This window comes from Mirounga angustirostris, unplaced genomic scaffold (assembly GCF_029215605.1).
Source record: "Mirounga angustirostris isolate CCGP_5_RB_7025 unplaced genomic scaffold, mMirAng1.0.hap1 SCAF_6, whole genome shotgun sequence".
NCBI lineage: Eukaryota > Metazoa > Chordata > Mammalia > Carnivora > Phocidae > Mirounga > Mirounga angustirostris.
Window position 1 is genome coordinate 139,506,438 of NW_026991714.1, and position 16,703 is coordinate 139,523,140.

General features: G+C 32.6%; 1 protein-coding gene across 2 annotated transcripts in view; it reads left to right on the forward strand.

Moving 5' to 3' along the window:
* The window catches only part of ATRNL1 (attractin like 1), an 804,411-nt gene that overhangs the window by 154,409 nt on the left and 633,299 nt on the right, over positions 1-16,703 (forward strand). For both annotated transcript variants that reach the window (XM_064595308.1, XM_064595309.1), the window contains exons 11-15: positions 5,182-5,266; positions 6,721-6,929; positions 7,972-8,090; positions 11,578-11,710; positions 15,534-15,715. In XM_064595308.1, coding sequence (XP_064451378.1) covers positions 5,182-5,266; positions 6,721-6,929; positions 7,972-8,090; positions 11,578-11,710; positions 15,534-15,715 — 728 coding nt within the window. The remainder of the gene's footprint in view (positions 1-5,181; positions 5,267-6,720; positions 6,930-7,971; positions 8,091-11,577; positions 11,711-15,533; positions 15,716-16,703) is intronic.

Here is a 16,703-nt window from a genome sequence, read left to right on the forward strand (position 1 = left end):
TCAGGCATAAATATTAAAATAATGGTCCTGGGAAGATTTGTATATGGTAATACACAGAAAGATCTGGGAAATACTATATATGGGAAAAATTAAATTAGATCCCTGGAATAGATGCAAAAATAAGTTCCAAATGGATTGAAGATCAAAATGGTTAAAGCCATCCTTTAGAAGAATATTGGAGATTATCTTTAAAATCTTGAGTTAAGAATAAAAAGAATAAGTCATGAAGAAAATGATAAGTTTGATCAGGTTTCTGTACAAACTTTTGTAAAATAATACTCCATAAACTACATGAAAAGGCAAATCACAGCATAGGAGAATATGTGTTAATGCATATAATTAGCAAAGGATTGATATTTAGGACATTTAATAAAAATTTCTTAAAATTATCAAAAAACTCAAATTCTGGGGGCACCTGGCTGGTTCAGTCAGAAGAGCACTTGGGATTGTAAGTTCGAGCCCCACATTGGGTGTAGTGATTACTTAAAAATAAAATCTTTGGGGCGCCTGGGTGGCTCAGTCCTTAAGCGTCTGCCTTCAGCTCAAGTCATGATCCCAGGGTCCTGGGATCGAGCCCCACATTGGGCTCCTTGCTCAGCGGGAAGCTTGCTTCTCCCTCTCCCACTCCCCCTGCTTGTGTTCCCTCTCTTGCTGTCTCTCTCTCTGTCAAAAAATAAATAAAATCTTTAAAAAAAATAAAATAAAAAAAATAAAATCTTTGTTAAAAAAGACAAAAAACAAAAATCAAAAAATGGGCAAGGTTACCAGTAACTAGAAAAAAACAAAACAAAACAACATTCATCAGATTGGTAAAAATTTAAAAGTCTGAGAGAGCTACATAATGGAGAGGATGCGAAATAAGAGCCGTCATGCATGGCTAGTGTGAATTTAAGTCAGTGCAACTACTTCGGGGAGCAAATTGGTGAAATCTAGTAAAATTGAACTGTGTCTTTCATTAAACCTAGTAATTTTCCTTTTAGAAATCCACCTGGAGAAACTCTCAAAACTTGCAAAAGATGTGTGTAACAGTGAACAAACCAACATGACTTGTGTTAGGAAAAACCTTAAAAAAGTCTAAATGACCTTTAAAAGGATAGATGTGTTTTGGTAAAATCATAATATGGAATGCTGTAACATGATTAAAATGAAAACATAGCACCACATATGTGAATAAGTCTAAATGGGTTGTTTAATAGACATTTCTCCAAAGAAGATACATAAATGGCCAATAAGGACACAAAAAGATGCTCAACATGACAAATCATTTGGAAAATGCAGATCAAAACCACATTGAGATACTACTTCACATCCATTAGGATGGATATTATCAGGAAATAGAAAATAACAAGTGTAAGTAAGGATGTAGAGAAACTGGAACCCTTGTGCACTCCTTGATGGAATCAAGTAAAATGGTACAGCTGTAATGGAAAAGAGTATGGATGTTCCTCAAAAATTTAAACAATACTTAACCATATAATCCAGGAATTCCACTTCGGGTATATACCCAAAAGAATTGAAAGCAGGTACAAGAATAGATATTTGTGTCCCCATGTTCATAGCAGCATTATTCACATTAGCCAAAATTAGAAGCAACCCAGGTGTCCATTGATGGATGAATTAGTAAACAAAATGGGGTATATATGTACAATGGAATATTGTTCAGGCTTAAAAAGGGTGGAATTCTGACACATGGTACAACATGGATGAGCCTTAAAGACTTGGTAAGGGAAATAAGTCAAAGACTAAAGGACTAATAATGTGATTTCATTCATCCGAGGTACTTAAAATAGTCAAATTTATAGACAGAAAAGTAAAATGGTGATTGGCAGGGGCTGGGAGAGAGGGGAATGGGGAATTATTGTTTAACAGGTACAGAATTTCAGTTTTGCAAAATAAGAAAGTGCTGAGATGGATGGTTGTGATGTTTCCAAAACGTGAATGTACTTAATGTCATTGAACTGCACACATAAAAATGGTTAAAATGAAGAGAACAAAAAGCAAAAACTAATGGGTTGAAATTAAACAAGTTTCAGAGGGATCCATATTGTATAATATAATAAACATTTGTATTAATACAAAGCTTTCCCGCCTACAAAAATTACTATATATGTATCATATATATAGAAACATTGATAAGCAAATACAGAATAGTAGTTGCATCCAAAGAAGGAAGAACTAAAGAAGCTTGAATTGGAATGGGAGTACACAGGGAGCCTAAGTTACATCTGTAATAAGTTATTTCTTTAAAAAATCTGTAGTAAACATGGTCAAGTACTAGGTTTGACAGATCTGGTTAGTGGTACATAGGTGTTTGTAATGCCATTTTTGAGGCTGTTCTGTGCGCTGAAAAAATTTCATCATTTACCAAAAGAAATTGGCTTATGGAGTTAGAAAAATCTTCAGGAAGCCAAATTTTTAGTTAATGCTTGTCTTTATTCTTAGCTCTCTTTTTTTCCAACTCCTTAGTTTTTCTGAGCATTTCTATGGTTCTCATTTGGAAAATCTGCTTTCCTTCTGCCTGGTTTGTGTTGGATGCTGGGCCAAATTACTTACCTTTTAGTCCTAGGTTAGCTCAGATTGTTGGGTCACTTTCTTTTCTGGACTCCAGATTGCCCCCAAATGATCTTAAAGATTCTTCTTTGGAGATTTTTGTAACAAATTGTTATCTGGCAGTCTTACTCTTTCATCTGACTTTTTTCTGTTTCATTTCTTTGAAGCATATTCAGGTTTCTAATTCTGTTGTTGGAATACTACAAACAACACAGTTTGTAAATCACTGGCCCTGTGTGTGTGTGTGTTTGTGTGTGTTGGGGTTGGGTGGAATGATTGAAATCTATCTGCCCTAACTTATTTACTGTCTCTAACATTTCCATCTCTTTCTTTTTCAAAGCCTGTGTCTTTTACAGGTCACCCTTTCTCTCCACATGGGAGTAATCTCTCAGAGTCTGCTACACATATACTTTTAAGTATCAAATATTTATAAACATAATTTATAGAAAAACAAAGGTAATCAAATGAGCCCTAAGCAAATTGCTTAACTTCTCCTAGATCTAATTTTTCATTTTCTTTCTTTTTTTTTTTTTTTAAGATTTTACTTATTTATTTGACAGAGAGAGAGGGAGGGAGACAGAGACAGAGAGAGCACAAGCAGGGGGTGCAGCAGAGGGAGAGAGAGAAGCAGGCTCCCCGCTGAGCAGGGAGCCCGATGTGGGGCTCGAACCCAGAACCCTGGGATCATGACCTATGCCAAAGGCAGACACTTAACGACTGAGCCACCAGGTGCCTCTAATTTTTCATTTTCAACATATGGTAATACCTGCTCAATCAACTTCATTGGATTCTTACAAAGACCATTTTAGATTATGTAGATGAATGCACTTTGGAAGCTTTATAGTACTATACACATGTAAACATGTAAAACTGTAACATGTAAAATTGACCAGACTGTTAATCTTATGTATAGCCCTCTTTCATAGTATTTCCCAAAATGTGATATTCAGAGCATTGGCTCTTAGAAATGTTAATGTGAAAAGTATGACATGAAAAGTGCTTCTGCGGATAAAATATTGGGAGCACTGGGTTAGATATAGTTAGGCTTCTATACATCTGTACTCTCTCTTTTGAGAGTATTTAGTAGGCAGATATATTTTGTGAACTAAGGAGAGAGATAGGAATAACCTCTTTTGGGGGGATTTGTGTTCTTTGGAATAGACTTTAGGAGATACAATTCAAGATGTATTTTATTGCTGTTTTCTAATTTCATTTTCTAAACTATGATTTTGGTTTTTGTAATTTCTTTGATCTTCATTAGTAATGATATTGAATTAAAACCAAATTGTTATTTTATTACTATCATTATAATTACATAAATGGGAAAACAGTAATTTATTACAACTTTAACTTGTACAACTAACTGTATTTTAGATTATTTTCTTGTTCCCAAAGGGCTTCTAAACTACCTAAAAATAAAATTTGTTTTTAAAATCTTGTTACTTCCCTGTGTTTTTATTAAATACCACTGCCTTCTTTAGATACGGCATGTTTAAGAAGATGAAATTTAAAACACTGTCCTGAGAATGTCCCTAGTTACTGAAAATTGAATCACTTGTCATCTCAAAATCTATGTTAGTATACGTGTCAATTTCGAGGCTAGGTTATATTGAAATGATACACGGTTTTCTTTTCTTTTCTTATGTTAATCACCATACATTACATCATTAGTTTTTGATGTAGTGTTCCATGATTCGTTGTTTGCGTGTAACACCCAGTGCTCCATTCAATACGTACCCTCTTTAATACCCAGTTTTCTATTACCATTTTTCTTTCCATATTTTTTACATAGCTCATGAATTATTTAGGTTTTTTATTTTTTCTAGATTTTTGCAATTGAAGTCCATTCTCTTTTACATAAAATGAACTCTATTATTTTGAAGTGTCAGATCATTAAAATGATTTAAATATTTTATTTCAGTGATTCTATTTTTAGGCATTATTTCACTGAATATTAAATATTCCATTTAATTTCATAAGCATGCATGTAAAATTTGGTTTAGTAATTTAATTTTCTAACAGGTTTGCCCAGTATTGGCGTTCATGCAATTTACTATATGAGCCTTGATTTATTTAATAAAGATACTTATTTAATAAAAATAATAAAGATATGAGCCTTGATTTATTTAATAAAGATATGTTGGAATTATCCTCCAACATAAACTATACACCTATATATTTTTTTCATTTTCATTATTCTCATATACTTACATTTATTTGTGGGAATTTTATGCAGAAGTTATTTTTATTTTAGGAATGATGCCAGTTGAGGGGCGCCTGGGTGGTTCAGTTGTTAAGCGTCTGCCTTCGGCTCAGGTCATGATCCCAGGGTCCTGGGATCGAGCCCCTCATTGGGCTCTCTGCTCCATGGGGAGCCTGCTTCTCCCTCTCCCACTCCCCCTGCTTGTGTTCCCTCTCTTGCTGTGTCTCTCTCTGTCAAATAAATACATAAAATCTTAAAAAAAAAAAAAGAATGATGCCAGTTGAGTAATGATACTAAATTGTAGGTCATGGCAAGTTAATGAAAGACTTCCTAATTTTAATGTATCTTTAATTTGACCAAAGATGGTTTTATAGTATTTGTCTTAATTTGTTTTATTTCATTTTTTGTTGCTGTTCTCTTTTTTCTAGCTTGTGATGAATGGAAAATATTACCGAAACCAAATCTTCATAGAGATGTCAACAGATTTGGACACTCTGCGGTTGTTATTAATGGGTAAAAAACGTACATTTGTCAGTCATCCTATCCACATATTCTGTTACTCTTTTTGAAAATTATCATTTGTACTTAATGGCATTGGGTATACCTAGTCTACCGTGGAATACATTTTGGTTCGTTAACCATATCCTTCATTCTTTTGTGTTCAAATATATTTAAGAGAAAGAGGAGCAGTCAGAGTGCTGAGATAAAACTAAAATACTTAAAAAAAAATCATTCTTTTCTTTTCTTTTTGTAGAGATCTGCTTTCTTTTCTTTTTGTAGAGATCAGACAATGAATGACTTCTTTAAAAAAGATCAAACTGAAATGATAGATAGGCTAGCCCATATTTCTATCAAGGAGAACAAGGAAAGTGAGAAGAATTAGATTCTCATTTTAGTTCTGTCATTAACCATGTGATTTTTGACAATCCCTTAACCTCTCGACTTTAATATCTTTATATCCCTTGGGATTTTGGATGGAATGATCATTAAGTTACCTTGTTCCTTTAAGTTAGTATCATTTTTCTATTTTTTTTAAAGATTTTATTTATTTATTAAAGAGAGAGAAAGTGAGAGAGAGAGAGATCATGAGAAGGGGGGAGAGGTAGAGGGAGAAGCAGACTCCCCGCTGAGCAGGGAGCCTGAAGTGGGACTCGAACCCAGCACCCTGGGTTCATGACCTGAGCCAAAGGCAGATGCTTAACTGACTGAACCACCCAAGCGCCCTCATTTTTCTATTTCTATAGCAAATTTTGGTAATGTGGCAGGAAACAATAGCTCATTCATTAGCTTTAAATTTATAATTCATAATGACATTTTTATAAGTTTATTTTATCACCACTTTATTCTAATTATGTAAAAATTCTTCAAAGTGATACACAAAGCAGGTAGAAGTTAACCACAATGAAACTGTAATTGATATCAGTTAGCTTTCAAAACAGTATAAATGAAATTCAGAGTTTATACATAAAACCTCTAGGCTTCTTTGTTGCAATACTGTGTTGGTTGACTTTCTCTTTTTAAATAATAAAAGATAATATTGAAACATTTTCTGATCTTTTCCACTTATTAATAATATTGTTAGAAATAAAAACTATGCTCTTTTAGGGCATGTCAGACTTCTTTGGCACTGGTAATTGAATTAATTTAACAAATTTCTGGACTTTTCTTTCCAAATTGAAGTTTTGAAGATATTTTTGATATTTTACTCTTGATTTATTTCATAAGAGGATAGTAAAATACTGAAACACAGACTATCTAATATCTATATTCATTGTCAATATTCAGAAATTGTAATTCTAGATAGCTGTTCTAAAGTGTATCTTCTTATCCATGTACAGGTACTTTCTATTTCTAAAAAATTGTTTACTAACTTGATAAAATGTATTTAAACTTATTTTTAAAGCTAATATGTTAGGCTTTTCTTAATATTGTTTCTTTAAGATTCTTGTTTTTTTTTTTTTTAATAGGTCCATGTATATATTTGGAGGATTTTCTAGTGTGCTCCTTAATGATATCCTTGTTTACAAGCCTCCAAATTGCAAGGCTTTCAGAGATGAAGAACTTTGTAAGAATGCTGGTCCAGGAATAAAATGTATTTGGAATAAAAATCACTGTGAATCTTGGGAATCTGGGCATACTAATAATATCCTTAGAGCAAAGTGCCCTCCTAAAACAGGTAGTTTTTCTTTTTTTCTCCCTCTCTGGCATAAAGCTTCTGTACCTGGCTAGAAGTAGTAATACATTTTGCTTTTAAGATTTACCTTAGTATAGCCTTTAGAAATTAAAAATTCATAATCCTCTAATTAGGAATTCTAATGTTTGAACTTAGCAGTGATTAATAATTTACCATTTTTATTAGCTATTTTTTGTTTTCTCTTTTTAATTCTATATGTAATATTATGCATATTAATATTTTGTGTGTAATATAGTCATATACATATATAGATATATATGAACTATTTTCCTATATAAGAAAAAATGCTTTAAAGTATACTCTAAGAAATACTGTGTTTCTAAGAAATACAATGAAATAATTTATTCTGCATTTGGTAGATTTTTCTTTCTTTAATATTGCCAAGCGAACCTCAGAGTTAAAAGATTTTCTAGAATTTTGATGACTAATGTTTTAGTTTAATACTTATTATGAAGTATTGAGTAAGTAAACCAAACATGAAAAATTGCTAGTAAATATTTATTTATGAGTGAATGATTTGGATAAAAATTCTTCAATTTTCTTTAAATGGGTGGGGGTTTTATGCATTTTTGTACGCTACAATTAACGATGTATTTTCAAGTTTTGCTAGTCTATGATAACTTCAGATGTCTCTAAATATCTTTATGAAGAATGATAACCAATGAGTATTTGTTTTAATGTTTCTTTTAGATGTGCAGTAATGCTTTTTTTTTAGTAAAAAACTATAAGTCTTCCCCCCCCCCCACCATACTGGATAAATTTTAAATGGCAGTAGGTTGCTGGTAGATTGAATAAGTAAAATGAGAGTAGAAGGTGTCTCAAAACCTGCAAACACAATGCCAATTCAATATGAAGTTAACTTCATATTGAAGATGTTGTTTTGATATTGTTTGTCGTATTTATGGTGTAAAAAGTCTCAGTGATTCTTAAACAGATGTTAAAAATGTGTGAACTAAGAAGCGTGACGTTGCCTTTCTCACCCCGACACGTTCATGCCCCCCCCCCCCGCCCCCCGGTACCGCAGCTGCTCCTGATGACGGATGTTACAGATACGCGGACTGTGCCAGCTGTGCTGCCAATAGCAATGGGTGCCAGTGGTGTGATGACAAGAAATGCATCTCCGCAACCAGCAACTGCAGCGTGGTGAGTATCCGTGGGCCATCGGTGCTGTGGTCCGATCATTAGCTTACCATCTCGTGCCCTTGTACAGAGAGCACTTTACACATCGAGACACTTAGAAGATACGGAGGGAGTCCCTCCCTGTGTTGTAAGTTCTCTCCAGTTTCTTGCTCAGCTTCCTCAGTCTAGATTCCAGTAACTTTTACTTCCTCCCATGTCCTTTAAAAATGACTGTAACTGTGAATGTAGTCTTCTGGGCTGATAGACACATTATATAGATAAGCATCAGAATGGTTTCCATGGGGTTCTGGTCAGACATGCACATGCACGGTAGTGGTGTGGCCTGATGTTTTGTTTACATGCTTTGTGTGTAAGTTTAACCTGAGGTTGGCAGTGGCAGTTTCCCTTTATCTCTGTCCATCAGTGGTTCTCAACCAGAGGCAGTTTTGTGCCTCAAGGGACATTTGGCAACGTGTGTCGACCTTTCTGGTCGTCACAACTATGGGGCTGCTCCTGGCATCTAGAAGAGGCCAGGGATGCTGTTAGCATTGCGTAATGCATTAAGGGTCCCACAAAAAACAAGTGTCTGCCTCAAAATGTCAAGTGTTAAGTTTGAGAGACCTTATTCTAGGTAGACAATTAAAAGAAATTACAAATTAATATTTATGGTAGATGAAAATGGATTAAGAGCAGCAAAATTAACCTTTTAAGTGGGTAGTATCAAAATATCCCATGTTTTCAAGATGTCAACAATTTGAAAAAAATTTCAGAAAGCATTAGTAAGTATAGCATTAAAAGGATTAAAAACTGTAGTAGGACCAAACATTCTCTTACTGAGCAATAGCTTAAGCAACTAAATGATGTGCTTACATATTTTCAACTAAATGTAACATACATTATTTCTTTTTTTGAATTTGTATTAATCACCGAAAGTACTTGTTTTTTAAGATTACTATGTGGAGGTAAAAGGTAAAGAAAAGGGAGTTTGAAAACGAAGTAAAAAATTTTTATTGTATCAAAAATTTTCTTCGGTAAACAGTCATATTTCAAAATATTTGTTTTATGGTTCTGCACTAAAATAATACTCAAAACTTAAAATGGAGGAAATTTTTCAGTTATTGACTCATCAGATTGAAACCTTTGCTTTCATACATATTGTGTTGGTATATACTTTCTGGCGATATAAGTTGCTTTAATAACAGATATACTTTAATTTTATATGAGTTTTAACATTAATAGGACATGACTCTGCTTTAAAAATTTGAATTACTTTTTTTATATTTGCATTAATATTTATCTAATGGGGGTTATTTTAATGAATAATGTGGAAATAGGAGTTAAGTAAAATAAAGCATGGGAATAAGGGAGTAAAATGAATAGTGTTATTAAATAACAATTATAAGTAGATTGTGTTTAAAGCTTTGTTGGATAACCCTGAGTTTAGACATTGTGTTTAGACATTTATACTAAATGAAAATATGCGTACCTCAAAAATTGTGTTATGTAAATTGCTATCAAGGATTCATTTTATAAAGTGACCTTATACTCTATATTTTATTTTTTATAATGATGTGTTAATAAGGAAGGCACTGGGTGAGATGGTGTAAGTGAGCAGATGGTACTCACTTGTAATTTAGACTTTGATGTAATGTCTTTTAGATGGTTTCATCAGAATGTCTGGTGATTAAGCTCAACTAAACGCTAATGGTTACAGAAAGGTCTGTGAGATTTTAGTGTAAATGATGTCCATTGATACCCTATTTTGTTATTTAGTCGAATTTACTCCAAGTTGCATATTTTGTGTTCTAACAGCTCAAATAACCTGCTTACTTACCTGGTTCATTAGGCCAAAAAATATCAGCCATGTTTCGGAATAACAGTCAGCTTTCTTTCATCATTGATCCCTGTGTGGGATTGAAATATAATTTCATCTATTGTACTGATTCAGTGTCAATAAACGACTTTACTGTTTGTAATGAAGAGCAGTGGAGTTATTTGGATGGCGACTCTAATGACGTCATTGTTAGTCTAAAGACTGGCATTAAAACTGTTCTTCTTTCTTTTATCCTAACAAGTTGTTTAGCCATTCTCCTGTCATTTTTACGGGTTATTCTATTTATCAGATGATTCAAGTAAATTTATTCCTTTTCAGTTAGCTGACGAATGTTTGGAGTATACTCTATTACATAGAGTAATGCTAAGATTTATATTCTATATGAAGACAGAAAGCTACAAATTAGAAAAAGTAACAATAAGTAAAAATGTTCTGAATGAAAATGTGGTGATTGAATAAGAGTCACAAAGTAATTGAGATTTAAAAAATGTATCTTTTCTGATTTTTTTAGGGTGAATAAAGACAAACATTAGTATCTATCTACTTTTTATCTGTTACCTTATAGTATATGTAAGTTGCTCTAAAGAAATAAACATCTTTGGAATTGAGGTGATTGCAAAGTATTTTATGTGGGAAAGTATAGTAGTTTATAAAAAAATAAAAAATACAGTAGTTTATAAAAAAATATTTAAATTATCTAAGAGGTTAAAAGTTGCTTCAACCATTTTTATATGTGGGATAGGTGTAACTAAATTTTAACTGTTAACTTTATTGACTGAAAACAAATATTTAACTCCCTTAATTAAAGCCTGAGTTAAGCATTTGTATCTATAGAGAAAAAAGAAGATTGAAGTGGGGCTAAGCGTTCAGCATTAAGTTCTTTTTTTTTATCTCAAGAGTCATGGAAAGAATTGAGCCAAAAATTTTTATCATAGATATTGATGACATCATATGAAATATCTGAACCTTGATGTATATAAGGAACTCCCACCAAAGTTCCTATGTTGCCTATTTTTTTCCTTTTTTTTTTTGACCTTTAATCTTTAATCTCTTAAGACTGGAATTTAGTTGGCATATGGTTATGTTGTATGGTAGGATTGATCAAAGTCTGACTTCTGTGGCTTCTTTGCAACCACCATAAAGGAAATGGGACAAATACAGGAGAAATGTCAATTAACCAAAATGATTATTTAGTGTCTGTGGAAATAAAATTAGAGTTATCACGAAAATAATTTATCTTTTTAGATTGTATTTGATTTTGATAAAGTATCTCTTTACTTTTTACTACTTACCATTTCTACTTCATTTCTAGGGGTTTGCAAGATCGTTTTATTAGGACTAGAATTCTTTCATGTGATCATGAAGAGAAATGACTCTACATTGGCTTTATTTGTTGAGTTGGAAGCCTATTATCAGATTCAATAGAAAAGATCTTCATTAGATGGTTTCTGTTTCAAATTGCCGAATTTGTACATTCTTTCCAATAAACACATATTGTAGTTCCAACAACTACAGTTTAAAGAAATGAGTAAAAGAGATTCTGATTCAGTAGAACTGGATTTGGGGTTAGAAATCTGAACTTTAAAATTCATCTGGTGATTTATATATACAATGTAGTTTAAGAATTATTGCTATACAAAGGTAAAAAATAACATGCTTTATCTTTTAACTTTCTAGTCTGTGAAAAACTACACCAAATGTCATGTGAGAAATGAGCAGATTTGTAACAAACTTACCAGCTGTAAAAGCTGTTCACTAAACTTGAATTGCCAGTGGGATCAGCGACAACAAGAATGCCAGGCTTTACCAGGTAAAGATTTCAATTTGGTAAATGAATTTTATAGTCCACAGATGAATACCGTTATAGTAAAGAGCATTTAGTAAGAACATTCCAGTTTATAAAATTAAATCAGTAGCAAATAAACAATAATATTGGAGTAATAATAGCATTGTTTCTATAAGAAAATTTGTATGTTTGCTTCCAATTCTTTTAAGATGTTCAGGATTTCTTGTATTTATTATACTAGTGATTATATCTTAAAAACAGAAAATAATAAGCACTCAGACTAATATCCAGATTTAATGAATGTTAACATTTCAACCTATTTGTTTTGTTTTTAAGTGCCCTTTATCTTTGAAATTCTGGGAACTATTTTTTACTGACTACTTTTTTATTATAAATTACAATCTTTGTAATAAGTTTTATATGATTTAATGAGAATCTAAGTTATGTAAACCAGAGAAAAGCCCATTTTGAAAAGCAATTTCAATTTATTTTTTACATATAATACTCTTCTTAGTAGACTCTAAGTACTCTTCCTTTTAAATATAAAAGGTAAAATCAGAAAATAGAAGAATAATGTAGGTATTTAACCAGTTCCATCTTCTTGTCATACAGGTAAACTGAGTCATACACTGGTAAAGCAACTTGCTCAAAGCTGCATGGCTTGTAAAATGGCAGATGTAACTACTAACTGGGTGTTCAGTTTTTGCCTTTGTCTATCCAGTGGTTTTGTTTGTTTTGTTACATTTTTTCAAAGAAAAGTTTCTGTGCCTGTGTAATTCTAAAAAGTCCTTGGAAATCCCATCAAAGGATTTATGTCATGCTTAGAAGTTCATGTAATAAAATAAAAATTAGAATGCCCTTAAAATACCATTCAGATTTTAGAATATTTAAATTTTGGGTTTTGTTTATATACTGACCTTTAAAAATTTTAAACAGTGATCTGTGCATGTGTGTTAACTTTGAAAAAATTAGAGAATATTAATGCAGTTCTAGATTTTGAGAAGCAATAGTGAGATGACACTAAACTTGAAAGTAATATTGATATCTAAATGTTAAATTCTAAAATCAACATGTAGATCAGTAAAAATACAAAGTTGTTTTAAAAATTTTGGACCAAAGGGCCCCTGGTGGTGCAGTCGGTTAAGTGTCATGATCTCAGGGTCGTGAGATAGAGCCCCATGTAGGCTCAGCTCTGGGCATGGAGCCTGCTTAGGATTCTCTCTCTCCCTCTCCCTCTACCCCTCTTACCCCATGTACACACACACACACTCTCTCTGTCAAATAAATAAATGTTTTTAAAAAAATCTTGGACCAAAATAAGCTTTGACTGAAGGAATATATATATTTAAAGGATGATTGCTACAATAAGAAGGGAATTTGATTGCCAGTGGAAGTTTGGAAAAATAAGTGAAGTCACGTTTGGTAGTACCCATCTACTCATTGCCCAGGAAAGAATGTTAGTTTGGTATGAGGGCTCCACTTGGCCAGGCTATTTTGGAGAATAATAAATACCATACAGTAAATACAATAAAAATTACATTATAAACTAATTCCCCTTGTTCTATGTTCATATTTACTAAGCAGCAATTTGGGTATATGTAGTTTGTTTTCCACTCAGCTTGTCTTGAGGAAGTGAATGCTCCAGATGGAGGACCCTGTCTATCCAGAGTTGTGCTTTTCCATGAACATTTGTGAATTGCATCTTTTCATTGATCTCATATAAACTTGGCAATTTGAATTTATCTCACTAAACTCATTTTAAAAATTTACTGCTCCCCATTTAACTCTGAAGCTTGAGTTGATGGTCAGTATTACAAAGCCTAAACCATCAAAACATTCGGGTCAGTGGTATACTTTAGCCCCAAAGACCCATGCATTTGTTTTCATTTGTGTGATTTGTCAACCAGGTGTTTTTGTCTCATAAAAAAATGAGACAGGCAAAAGTAATCTAAATCCTTCCTTGATTCAGTAAGGTCACAAAAGCCATAATTAAACAAAACTTTCGCCTTGTTTCCTTAAAGTGATTAGGTACTTTGGATTCCAGAAGACAAGGAAGATTGCTATAGGGATAGCCTGAAAAAGAACATAAAGTTGTTTTAAACAATCTTATTAAATGATAATTATACTTTATTGAGGTATTACTATGTTCTAGGTACTATTCATAGTACCCAATTCAGTAGGGCAGCAGTTATTAAAGAACAGGAGTCCCATGCTCATGGACTCTTTCAGAGGGTCCATGAGGTCAAAACTAGTAATACTAAGATATTATTTGCTTTTTAAATTCTGATTCTCTCATGGGTTTACTATGGAGTTTTCCAAAGTCTACATAATATATGATTCCAATAGATTGGAGACATATATGAGACTACAGTTGTCTTATATTAAACCAACATTAAAGAGAGTTGCAAAAATGCAAAATAATGTTACACTTTTCACTATTTTTTTCTGTTTTGAAGACTATAATTCTTTTAAAATAAAATCTGCTTTTAATTTTAAGTTGTAATGTTTTCCCCCAAACATTTTATTATGAAAATTTTCAAATGTACAGAAAACTGGAAAGAATCCTAGAGAGGACACCCACCCAATACCCTCACCCAGATTCTACACTGAACATTTTGCTCTGCTTTATCCCTGATCTATCCATCCCCCTATTCATTCATCAGTCTGTCTTAATTTTTTGATGCCAGTGGCCTGATTTGAATTGTCAGCTTCTCTTTCTCAGGGAGAGAATTTGATGACATGTCTCATTTGGGCCTGTATATAGCATAAAGGGGCAAGACACCCCAAAAGCTAGAAGAGTGTGTTTGTAATGAATTTTTAAATTATAATTTTAAGTGAATAAATAAATATATTTTTAAATGGTCAGTTTTAATTTTTAATATGGTCAAAGCCAATAGATAAAAAATGCATAAAGAAAAGATTTGTGAGGTCCTCAATAATTTTTAAGAAATAAAAAGATCTCAAGACCAAAATGTTTGAGAATTGCAGCTTTAGAACATTTCCAGAAATTTTGCACTACTGCATCTAAAGCCAAAGGTCGGGGCAAAAGGCACCGATACATTTAATGGGTATGGACACTAAAATGTAGTTAGACTTTATAGAACAGTGTATTAATGAAGCACTGCCTTATTAACTAGTACATACTAGAGCATAACTTTATAATGTATTTATAAATGTGTGTTTTAGAAAATAGGCACTTTTTTAAAGATCAACTTGTATTCTAAGGATAAACCACTGTTATTGAATAGTATGCTTAAATGTTAGAAAGACTTGAATACCTGTATAAAAATAAACATTAGAAAGCAAAAATTATAGCTTCTTTATTAAACATAAAAGAAATGAGACTTCTCTCCCCACAGTAATAATTAAAGAATCAAAGAACCCAGCTTATATCAAAATAGTGCACCTGGGCTATGGAAATTAGATACGGAAAGGAGGAATAACTTTGAAATTGCTTTGGTTATGTGCAGGTTATTTTCCTTTTAAGTGATCTTGTATAATATAAATTGGACCCGGAGACATAAATATAGTATTGATTTTATTAGTTGAGATACCATATGCCAAGACACTAGAAAACCTAGCAGATAGTCAATACATTTTAACAGATTTTATAGCCATAGCTTATATTATGCTTAAGAATTAAAGAAAAAATTAGGATCTTCTGTTTTTATTCTTCACCAAACTATTAGATAAATTTTATTTAGTAAATTGTATTGATATCCTTAGAATTTTTATCATTGAAAGTTATTTAAACAAATACAGACATTGTATTTAGAATTCTAAAATAACTGAAAAATACACATGCCTTTTGGTAATCTAAAAATAAGATATAATTTTTTTTTATTAGCTCATCTTTGTGGAGAAGGATGGAATCATATTGGTGATGCTTGTCTTAGAATCAATTCCAGTAGAGAAAGCTATGACAATGCAAAACTTTATTGCTATAATCTCAGTGGAAATCTTGCTTCATTAACAACCTCAAAAGAAGTAGAATTTGTTCTGGATGAAATACAGAAGTATACACAACAGGTAACACCTCTACTTGTTTATATCATGGAAATATGCCGAAAGTCCTATAATCATTAGTAGGGTTCATTCTTTTTGTTTTTAAATAAATTATTTTTACTAAATCTTGGAAGTAAAGTGGAACTGACTTCAAAAGTCAATTGGCACGAATTAATCTGTATATGTATTTGGGAATAAGATTTTCTAAATTACTCATCTTGTGTTTTGCATAGTGAACCACTATATTTCTTACCAAGAAATCATTTCATATGAATAAATACACTTAAAATACATGTGTATAAAATTTAAAAATTTGCTTTTTTTAAAGATTTTATTTATTTATTTGTCAGAGAGAGAGAGAGCATGAGCAGGGAGAGTGACAGGTAGAGCAGGCAGAGGAGAAGCAGGCTCGCCCCTGAGCAAGGAGCCCAATGCGGGACTCGATCCCAGGACTCTGGGATCATGACCTGAGCCGAAGGCAGATGTTTAACAACAGCCACCCAGGTGTCCCAAGAATTTGTTTTGAAGTGTAATGACTTCGTAACTTGAGATGTCCCTTATAATTAAAACACTAGAGGGACAGCTGGTTGGCTCAGTCAGTTGGGCGTCTGACTCTTGGTTTCAGCTCAGGTCATGATCTCATGGGTCCTGGGATCAAGCCTCTCTTGGTCTCTGTGCTGAAGACAGAGCCTGCTTGGGATTCTCTCCCTTTCCCTCTGTTCCTCCCCCTACTCAGGTTCTCTCTTTCTCTCTCTCAAATAAATAAATAATAAAAATAATTAAAACACTAGACCAACACATTGGTTACATTTGCATATATGTGTTTTTTGTGAGTGTGTGTGTCTGTTGTGAGTTGGGTTTTTGAATTATGTTACTTTTTTTAGGTGTAGATTTGCTTGAAATAATATACTAAGGGTTAGCAGAAATAAAACCAATTTTTAAAGTATGTAGAAGCTATTGGAACATACAGCACTTGGAAACTGTTTCACTATTCAGGGGGTTTTATGGAAAG